General features: G+C 41.9%; 1 protein-coding gene across 1 annotated transcript; it reads left to right on the top strand.

The window, feature by feature from the left end:
• Positions 1 to 10,227, top strand: LOC142884468 (scavenger receptor cysteine-rich domain-containing group B protein). The gene is made up of 12 exons (XM_076020129.1): positions 1 to 335; positions 2,627 to 2,762; positions 3,399 to 3,431; positions 4,384 to 4,422; positions 4,887 to 5,189; positions 5,292 to 5,360; positions 6,599 to 6,913; positions 7,641 to 7,709; positions 7,881 to 7,946; positions 8,055 to 8,369; positions 8,964 to 9,047; positions 9,139 to 10,227. The coding sequence occupies exons 2-12, from the start codon at positions 2,645 to 2,647 to the stop codon at positions 9,453 to 9,455; spliced, it is 1,728 nt and encodes a 575-aa protein (XP_075876244.1). The 5' UTR covers positions 1 to 335; positions 2,627 to 2,644; the 3' UTR covers positions 9,456 to 10,227.
• The last annotated feature ends 538 nt before the right edge of the window (positions 10,228 to 10,765 follow it).

The raw sequence follows: 10,765 nt of genomic DNA, 5'->3' as shown, positions 1-10,765 counted from the left end.
GCTTCTTCTGCTTTTTTTCCCCCTCCCTAAAAGACAGCCAGGTACAGGGCGTTAGAACATTAACATACAATGGTGTGGTATTTTATTGTTTTACATAATGCCCGACTCAGACACAGCTACTTATAGCCAAGCTGGTCCGAGGAGATGAAAGACCAGAGACAAGTAGCGCTGGATACTCTGCCTCCGATCTTCTTGTGATTTCAGTGCGACTCGTGGATTTACCCGTCTGCCTGTTGTCGCAGCCCAAAGGGACCTCTGGTAGTTTTTAGACGCTTGCTAACTCTGCTTTGAGTTTTTTTTTTTGGTGTGAAGACTGATTTTCTTTCGCCAGGTACGTATTCTTTCTCATTTCATTTAATTACTCATGCATTCTCAACTTAAAGCAATCCAGCATAATGTGATTTCATACAAATATTTTCAAGAAATTACTATGTAAAACCACTATCCATAAAGTGCCAAACAAAAGTTTTGCATGAATTCAGAGTAATTGGAACACTTGGAAACCAGTACACATGCAATTACTGCTGTATTTAAATGGGAATAAACAGAAAAAATGATTCCAAGTTTACGGGCAAGATTGTGTAAACATTTTTCAAATCATTTTTAGTTTTGTTTAGTGGTTTTCATTATTTTCAACTTGTTCTTCTGATCTGAATCTGTCATTACATTGAAGTATTTTTGTTCCACTGCACAATCATCACAGGGAAGTGCAGAAGAGTTTTTACAGACATATTTAAAAACTGCTAATTATTTTTTCCCAAGTTAACACTAAAGGGAGCAGTAGAATAATTTTTTGTTTTTGCACATTTCTTTTTAAAAGTACATCACACTTGCAAAAGAAAAAAGAAAAAAAAGATACGCACATGAGGATGACAAACGACATAACAATTCCATAACAACCTCTTTTAAAAAGGAACAAACAGCTTGAATTTGGTTTATCTCGATTTCTGAGGGCTATTTGTTTTGTGGGACCGAGATCTTTCAGCTAATTCTCAGTGCGGGGAAGTGAGAAGGGAGGGGAAGCAGAGCCGACACAAAAGGCAACATTATTCCCTGGCGGATCCTCGCTACATCCCTCGATGAATGGAGTATTGACAAACATAACATTTGAGACTAGATTATTTTCCATCCCTCATAACTGAGCCATTTGTCCAGAGTTTTGTGCAGTTTGCTGGTGCGGGCTGCAAACCAGACGGTGCTTTTTGTGCCGCTGAATAAATTCTCACCTCCGGGTTTGATGCACACTGACATCCCTGTGGGTGTCACTCCTTCAGACGCTGCCACGCTGAAAATAAACAAGGCTTGTGACAGTGACTGCTAGTTACAGTTTTGCCTCAAATCTACCACCGTGGACGGAGGAGGACTGTGCACGCAGCCATGGTACAAGATTTTAATACGCCCCCCTTCTCCTCCTTCTTCCTGCCCTCTGAGGAGACGAGAGGCGCCCCCGTGGTGTCATCAGGTGCATAAGCGTTTTGGAGGGTTCTAGTGACAGATTGCAGGAAGCAGTGTTTATGCCTGACGATGGGGACCACAGAAAGCAGAAATGTCTTTTTGTGCCCCCTGAGCTCGGAATGTCCACTATCTCGAGGGCCCAATATCAAATTCACCCCTCATCATTCCCAAATACACATTCCTGGGTAAGGTCAGAGGGAATTGTGCATCAGTAGAGACACAAACAAGCCAAGGCTGGGCCACGCTCAGATGAAAACACGCCTTCATTAATATGAGCCACGCATGTAATTGTTTAAATGTTTGGCACTTAGAAACGCTCGATCAAAAATCTCCACAGAAATGTTTCAGTGTCGGGATAGTTTTGAGTTTTCCACCCATCCATGGGCCTTTGAAGTATAATTAAGATTATTCATTTTATATTATCAAGGTATTCATATTATTCATTTAAGTTTTCTACTCGTGCCTCGGGAAGAATGCAGGGTATTCAGCGTCTGCCCACAGAATTATCAGACTCAGGTTATTGAGTGATTGTAAGCGAATCCCGATTTGCTCTGGAAATCCCCTTGATTATGCATTAAGAGGCAGGCTGCAGGTGCCAGCTTGTGTATGAAGCAAACGCTGTACCCAGCTGTTGAAGTCAGAAAGAGAGAAAGAGAGGGACTGCTGTGTTCTGAAAGTACAGGATCCTTTTTTTTTTTTATTATTGTAATAAACAAACCCCGGTTTCTCATTTTATTGGCATCAGTCGCAATATTATAAAATATGAAAATAGCTTGTACATGTGTCTGAAAACCTGGTTACTTCCTTTCTTCCTTGATCTGATGAGCGCAGGTTTAAACAGCAGCTTCACAGCTCCTGAATTTCCACAGCAATGATTTGTATCACATGATCTTTAGAAACGATTTCTTCTCGAGTGGCTGAGTCTGACCTCAAACCACTGCCGATGCCTACTACAGCAACAGCTGCAGACCCCATCAGGAAAAAAAACACAACAATCCAATAGCATAATTAGGCTACTCTGAACCAGGACAAAAAAAACAGCCCAGATTGTTTTGTAGTAGTAGAGAGCGCTTACAACTCTGGGGTGCGTTTAAAAAGGGTGCTCACGCACAGCCTAGGAGTCACATTGTTACAAAGCTGACAGCTGTGAATGTGTGTTGCAGGCGGACAGTCGGTCGGGACGTCAGCAATGCGAAGCCAACGCGGGGTTGAGAGTGAATGCAGGTGCTGGAACGCGGCCCTCTGGGTCCTGGTGACCCTGCTGGGGACCCTGGTCTTCGTGGCCCTCTGTGTGCTGACGAGACTCGGTGAGTGTGTGCGTGTGCGTGTGCATGTGTGTGTGCATGAGGGTGTGCATGAGCATAGAAGGTGAGGGAAAGAGTAGATGTTAACAAGTGGAAGTGTTATCATGAACCATACAGAGTTGATTTCTGGCTTTAAAATATTATTAGTATACAGTAATTCTAAATATTATCATAGAATTGCTTTAAGTGTGCATCGACTGTCTACTGTAATGGCCTAAATCTATCTGCAGCAATTATCTACTGCTCTTAAAAGTATTTTTTTTTATTTAAAAAAGAGAGAAAGAAGAAGCTATGTCATTTTATTTTTGTGTACAGAACTGCAGTTCATGGCTTCTTCGGATAATGTTACATGATTCACACCTGAAATACAGTATTGGTAGAATTTGGGAATTGGTGAGATGCGATGTATGCAAAAAAGTTGCCCACAGTTTTATTTACCACTGCTAGCAGACAAAAAGCCCTGTGGCTACTTTGTCAGGGGCCAGAATCAATTCTGCTCACTGGGCATGAAGGATCCACAACTATGTTGTTAGCAATTTATCCGAATGTGCTGACACTAGCTTATTAGAGATGTCTGTACTCAGAGTTTAAAGGATCCCTCACTAACACTGTTTTCTTTTCAACTTTCAGGAGATTCAGGAGATGTGAAAATAAACAGAAGGGCTGTACCTGGTAGGTATTTCTTTCACTCAATCAAATATTTTTTCTATATAACTGCTGACGGCAAATGAAGAAAAAAAAAAAAGATTGATAACACGTTTTAGCATGAACTTATAGCCTTAAAGCGATACCTATTGAGGTTTCTCTGGTGTTTTTCTAAGTCACTGCAACCTGAGATGCTGTTTTTTCCCCCTTAAACTGTCTTTATCCTGAAACATCCTCCAGTAACACTCATGGGAAAATGTGTTTGTGACAAAAGAAAACGGTGACAAGTAGGGCTCATAGCACTCTGTGCTATCCAGTGGACAACATGGATTCACGCTTACAAAAAGACATCGATAGTGATATTTGACTCATGTGGGTTATGATGATGACAAACATGGAAGAAATTGAAAGAATAATAGTATTATGATCTCATGTGTCTTTCATGTTAATACTATGTGTCTCTCAATTTTAGAATACAATTACTCTATTAATCTATAAATATTTTCTTATAGTAAGCATGCTTACTATAACAAAAATAGTTGCTACATTGGTTTGTTCACCGTTTTCTGCCTTAGTTTCAGGCCGTTAATGAGTTCAGCATTTAGTGTAACACATTCCTTATTTCAACCCAGCAGTTGTAACTTTGACGAACGGTCCCTGAAGGAAAAACATGAGGCAGTCCACGCCTTGTCAATCCTGCTAGCGTGGCTACAAAATCCATATGCTAACAGAGTTTTTCTGTTATAGCGAGAGCAGCACATGATCTGAACAGACCTCCTGTTGTCATTTCACTACGTGTCTAACGTTACAGGAAAATAGATATAGTAGATATAGAGTACAGTCAGTATGGAGAGCCAAGTCTCTCCTTTCAACAAATAATTTCACAGAGTTCTCTCTCTCTCTCTCTCTCTCTCTCTCTCTCTCTCTCTCTCTCACTCTATCTGTCTTCCATGCCCCCTCCCTACACTTCCTGTTCCAGCCAAAGGGTTGCAAGCCACAACCAGGACAGAGTACCAAGGTAAACATAATCTACACGTGACATCTCCCCAGACACTTGCAGAAACACAACTTTGTGCTGGCCGTGTCATGAAAACGAGAGTGTGGCTGTGTGTCAGGGAAGCAGACAGCAGCAGGTAGAGCAGAGCCTGGGGCTTTCTTAAAACAAGGTCACTTTACCAGCTCACTGTTCCCCAATCTCCTCCTTTACTGTGTAATGGGTCAACCGTCAGCGTTCACCGCACTTAAATCTAAACAATTATGCAGCTGATTCTTTTTTCTTGCAAGCAGTTAAGCACTAAGTTAGAGTCCAGCCAATCTTATTGTCCAGTTTTCTTTTAAAAAGCAGTTCGATAAAGCGTGGATTGTGACGAGGTACCTGATATTGAGGGCTACAAGAGTCGGTCATAGCGTGGGCAGCAGCCTAGGGACGAGTGCGATTGTCGACGGTCCCTAACAGAATCCCTTCTGCTCACTTCTGCAAAGTACAACTGGTGAACGGCCGTAACCGGTGCGAGGGCAGGGTGGAGGTGCTCTACAACGGCAACTGGGGCACAGTGTGCGATGACGACTGGGATATGGTGGACGCCAACGTGGTGTGCCAGCAGCTGGACTGCGGGGTGGCTGTGGCGATGGGCAGCAGCTCGCACTTTGGACAAGGCGCAGGGCTCATCCTGCTGGACAATGTGGACTGCAGGGGCAATGAAACAGAGCTGGGCCAGTGCCACAGTCTGGGCTGGGGCATCCACAACTGTTACCACTACGAGGACGTAGGCGTCACATGCAGAGGTACAGAAATACACAGCTGTATGTTGGCTGAGGGAACTCTGCATTTGTGGTCTTTGTACAAACAGAATTTTCTGCTTCCTTTTTTTGTGATCTCACTTCTAGAAATGAAAATGGTCGCGGTAAATGGCCTTGAGGTTCCCACCACGTCACCTCAACTGAACACCGGTTTGCGTAAGTGCCCCCTGCTTTCATTCCTAAATTTGAAAATTTCATAAATTATGGGCTGAAAAAAAGTACTTTTTTTTTTTTTAATTAAAGGAATATCAGTAAATAAAAACTTGTTGTTGAATAATGTTTTTGGATTGGCTCTTGATTCTTGATTGGTTCTCCGAAATTCTCATTGTCAAATTCATTGGTGTCTTCCAAGAATCTATATTCAATCTATTGTTTAACTCTAAAATTTCAAACTAATCATGGGCTAACGATGCACAGCATAACATATCAGTTCCTGTTTCACTTCTGTGGTAAATTGTATGTCTAGTACACAAAAGCATAATCTTTTTTTGGTGTTTTTTGTGAAGTGAGTTGATTCCATTTAATTAGTTGTATCATAAAATCTATCTTTATTTTACATTTAATGAATAATTTAAATTTATTCCTGAATGAGATGTGTTTCAGAAACAAATTTCATTTTGCCACGTAATTTATGACTTTGCATTTTGTTGCCTCACCATCTCCAATTAAATAAATTCATCACATTTAGTTTGTTTAATAATTTTAATTAGTCTGCTTCGGTTCGTGGAGTTAATAAGTCCAAAAACATGAGAAAAACTTTTGTATTTCAGTTTATTTCAGATCAATCAATCAAGCTGTTGATTAGTTTGCCATTGTGTGGGTTCATTATGAAATGTAATATAAAAAATAGTGTGAAAGAGCTCAGTCCCAGCAGACAGGTCTAAAAACATGTGACTTCCATATTGAAATTGATTACAGTGTAAATATCATAAATTTGTCAAAACCACAGCTTACAGAGTTAGGTAAGTTTTTGTTCTTTGTTGAAACTGTACACTTCAGAGACCTGTTGAACCCTTGACTATCTCTTTTGTGTGCGGGCGGTCTTTAATGTGATCATGCTGTTTATAAACCCTTAACTCCCAAAAGGGACCGTGAGAGAAAGAAATCTAGTTAGCCGGTGACGTATCCAGATAAATCTCTCGGGGTTTTCATGAAACAGGACAAAAGACAAACCTGATTTGTGGATCATTTTCAAGTACAAATAGAAATTTGAGAATGTTGAAGGACTCCGAAAGTGTCTTGTTCATAGGATGACAACATCAGCCAAGTTTAACAGCACATGTTCTCTTTAAGACCACAGTCCACTGTCACTCATACATTGACAAAACTAACGGTTATCTTTGATATGAAAACAAACAAAGAAAAACGTTGAGAAAATCACCTTTTTGTTTCAGGGGATGGAGATATCCAACTCGTGAACGGAGGCCATTCATGCCAGGGCCGTGTAGAGGTCTACTACAAGGGAAGTTGGGGGACGGTGTGTGACGACGGCTGGGCCTTCAGCAATGCCCAGGTTGTGTGCAAACAGATAGGCTGCGGTACAGCCGTCTACGCTCACACCAACTCCTACTTCGGCTACGGAACTGGCTTGGTTCTCTTGGACAACGTCTACTGTAACGGTGGCGAACCGACCCTGACCAAATGTAAAAGCCTCGGCTGGGGCAAGCACAACTGCGGACACCATGAGGATGCTGGAGTCACCTGCGCTGGTAGGTTGCTCTCACACAGAGGGACAGGACACTCAGCTACTGAGGAACAAAGCGTGAAAACGATAATATCATGAAGAGTCTATACTCTTATTCTTACGGCTCTGCCAGGTTTGAGTTTCTTCCAATGGACAGTACAAAAATGTAACAGTACAATAAGTCAAACTTTGCTGTGGCCATGTTTGATTTTGCAATGCAAAACAAAATATGATATAGATATGGAGCTGATGTGTTGAAGATGTCAGAGAATGTTTTTCGGCTGTACAATATTGGGCTATTGTGTTAGACTTTAGCACAATATATTCTAACAGCAGTTGATAAATATCCAACACGCCCTTGCAGCAATATTGTTAATTCATACTGTATTTGCAATAGCATTTGTCATAATTAGCTCGATTAACATTAGTTAAAATAAACAAAGTATATGTCATCAAGGCTGACAGAAAAATTAACGATGCTTGAAAAACAATGGAAGTAGTTTGTTCACCTATTTGTTGAATATAAATTACATTTAGCAAATAATTTGGTTGGCAGTTCAGTTACCAACCACACTTAGAAGAATGTCTTTGTTGTTGTTGTTGTTCATTTTTTTCAAGAAAAGACAAGAAAAAAATAAATGAAATTGAACAATATGTAATTTTTATTGAAATGCAACAGCAGAAATAAAATGACAAGAGCTGGAATTACTGCACTTAAAAGTTATTGTATTTTCCTCCTTAAATCCCTTCAGGATCCACCACTGTACCTCCTGTAGTTACAGAAAACCAGAGGAGCATATGGGGAACCTACAACACTCAAGGTATTTGCACAGGGCATTCAGTGGAAGTGAGCAGGGAAATGTGTACTTCTGCCAAATGACCAACAGGGAGGGCCATTTCTTCCACAATGTCTTCAGTTGTCTGACGCCTCACTACCAGGATACCAGATAGGGACATTAAGTAATATTGCTGTCATCTTATCTTGCCTCCAGCAACTGAAGTTCCTGTCACCATGCCGCCAAGCACTTCAACTGTTCCTACAACAACCAAGACAAAAGGTGACAGTAAACACAAACACGGCGCTCGTGCTGCGGATTTCATCAGAGAGGAGGAGCCTCCAACGCTGCAAGAACAATGAAACCCATGTCTATTTTTTGCCTGCCCAGGCCTACCTACCATCCGGGTGATGAATGGGAACAACAGCTGTCAGGGTCGGGTGGAGGTCCTCTACAGGAGCGTTTGGGGGACGGTGTGCGACGACGGCTGGGACATGTTCAATGCCAATGTCGTGTGCAGGCAGCTAGGCTGCGGCCCCGCCAGGGCGGCCACGAGCATGGCCTTCTTCGGCTACGGGTCAGGCCCCATCCTTTTGGACAACGTGGGCTGTAGCGGTGGCGAACAAGAGCTGCCATCGTGCTTCCACCTGGGCTGGGGGGAGCACAACTGTGGCCATCACGAAGACGCTGGAGTCATCTGCGATCGTAAGGCCCGACTTGGTGACGAGCACATACACAAACCAGAGCACAGTGAATGCCGCCCCCGACACACTGCGGTGAAAACCAAATCTGCAGATAGCCTACTTCCTTTTCGTCCAGTCATCTGTGCGCCACCCCTGCTGAGATGTCCAGTTACGAAGTATGACTGGAGCACTCAGAGGAGTAGGCGTCTCAGAGAGCATGAAAAATACAGTGCATGAGTCAAGGCAAATCAGCGTCACCACTTGCCTGCAGGCCAAATTCCACTTCTTTAAGGTTGAATCAAAAGCACATAGAGGCTCTGCGTTGCTTTGCAGGTCTGGGTTGTGGTTGTGCATGCAGCACAAACATTCATTTTTTGTAGTACCTTTTCATCAGTTAGGGTAATTACCCTTTTATTCTGTATCTACACATAACATATAAAAATCTACCGGGGTGTTTAGACACACAAGCAGAGACATTTTACAAAAAGGTTTCCCATATTGATCACTCGTGTAATTATGAGACAGGCTGGCCATGTTTCCGGTCACCCAATACTTCCTGTGTACGCACAGAACCCAGTAGATATACAGTTTTTCTGCCTTGCTCTTTCACTCTCAGCCTTCTCACACCTCGCTGTCCAAGGACGGGACTTCAGAGTAACGGAGCAGATGCCTCCAACCACCACGGCGCAGCCGTCTGACGGTAGCAAAGAATATCCTCCACCTTCACAAAATCCACTCATATCACCCAAACATCATCTACGTGGTTTCATCTATTTATTCATTCATTGCAGGAATGATGAGACTGGTGGGCGGCCAGCACCAGTGTGAGGGTCGGGTGGAGATGTACTCTGACTCCGGCTGGGGAACCGTTTGCGATGACGCCTGGGACCTGCCTGATGCTCAGGTAGTGTGTCGCCAGCTGGGCTGCGGAATGGCGCTGGTGGCTCAGGGTGAAGCCTCCTTTGGACCAGGCGCAGGGACAATCCTGCTGGACAATCTTAAGTGCACTGGTTTCGAGGCTTCCCTGCAGGAGTGCTCTCATATACCCTGGGACGTGCACAACTGTGACCACTCCGAAGACGCTGGGGTTACGTGCTCGCTGTCGTGATTTCAGCGGAAACACACCCACCCGTCTCCTTCATGGAGAGGAAGTGGACATATAACCTGGGACTTGTACACATTTTGTAAATAGTGACTATTACATTACTTTAAGGGATAGTATACAGAACATTTAAATTCTACACACCTACTACTGACTCCAACGTCTCTGGAAGCTTTGGTGACAATCTCTAATCCTGACACCATTCTAGAGTTTTACGGATCAAAAGAACAAGTACATCAACACATGAAAACAGAAGAAGTGTACTGATCTGACTTTAGAACAGCAATGTTAACACGTTTTTAGCCAAATTAATCACTTGAACCTACTACCTGAAGCTGTGTGCTAGAGCAGAGACCACAACACTGCTAGCACTCATTCTAAAGCAAATATTTTGGCTAAAACCATGTCTTTGGCACGACAATTCAAGTCAAATCGAACTGGGGAATCTGACGACTCTCCCAAGCAATAAGGAGAAATACTACAGAAAGGCTAAGGAGATTCTGAAATGTCACCAGAGCTGAAATCGACAAAGAGGTCAAATGGATGAAATATCAATTTTCAGTGAACTATCCTTTCAAGGAGTACTCAACCACCAACATAAATGTTAAATAAATCATACACTGAGTTCATACTCAAGACTATATATATGTATGCCTATTAAGCATCTTAAAAAAGTGTGCTGTTACAAGAAAGTTAAATCACTGTTGTTATTTTTAAAGTTGAGGTGAAATGCAGATCATAACTTTCCATTAACTGTAAATACATTTCACCATTGTGACCTGTTGTGACGTTGTCGTTTTTTGTTTTCAATAACTTTTGTTTAATAAAATTATATAATCGCAATTGCACCAGTCCCTTAACACCACCAGCACAATTAGGGATGAAAGTTGCCAAACGGAAAGATTTGTTATAATGTTTTGCTTGATTTATTTCTGACTTCTTGGAAAAGTGAACCAGTTCAAATTTAGGTAGAAAAAGTTTCATACAAAGGACTATTCAGGCATTTCACTCTGTCATTTCTGAAATACATAGCAATAACTTTCATCGCTTTAAATATGTTTTTTTAAGCTTTCTAAAATATGAAAGGTGGCACAGTGAATTTGTTAAGCACTGCATATATTTTTTAAGTTCAAAATTATAAATTTATGCTACTGGCAACAAGGGTCAAAGAAAACATGCATAACTAATGAATGAATAAATGTGTTACATCTTGTGAATATACAAGTAGCTGACATGACAGTGGCCTGTAAACCATCACATAAATAAATCAAAGGAATGTCTATCTATGTGTCCCAAAAATAAATGTCTTATCTTTA

Source organism: Nelusetta ayraudi, unplaced genomic scaffold (assembly GCF_046127955.1).
Source record: "Nelusetta ayraudi isolate G7.1 ecotype Tasmania unplaced genomic scaffold, CSIRO-AGI_Nayr_v1 ptg000011l, whole genome shotgun sequence".
Taxonomy (NCBI): domain Eukaryota; kingdom Metazoa; phylum Chordata; class Actinopteri; order Tetraodontiformes; family Monacanthidae; genus Nelusetta; species Nelusetta ayraudi.
This window is presented reverse-complemented; position numbering and strand designations above follow the sequence as displayed.

Bases quoted from the DNA above. Each gene is read 5' to 3' on its own strand.
- LOC142884468 (XM_076020129.1), top strand. From the start codon at position 2,645: ATGCGAAGCCAACGCGGGGTTGAGAGTGAATGCAGGTGCTGGAACGCG. The intron at 4,423-4,886 runs GTAAACATAATC...ACTTCTGCAAAG, and splicing joins AACCAGGACAGAGTACCAAG to TACAACTGGTGAACGGCCGT. The intron at 5,190-5,291 runs GTACAGAAATAC...TCTCACTTCTAG, and splicing joins CGTAGGCGTCACATGCAGAG to AAATGAAAATGGTCGCGGTA.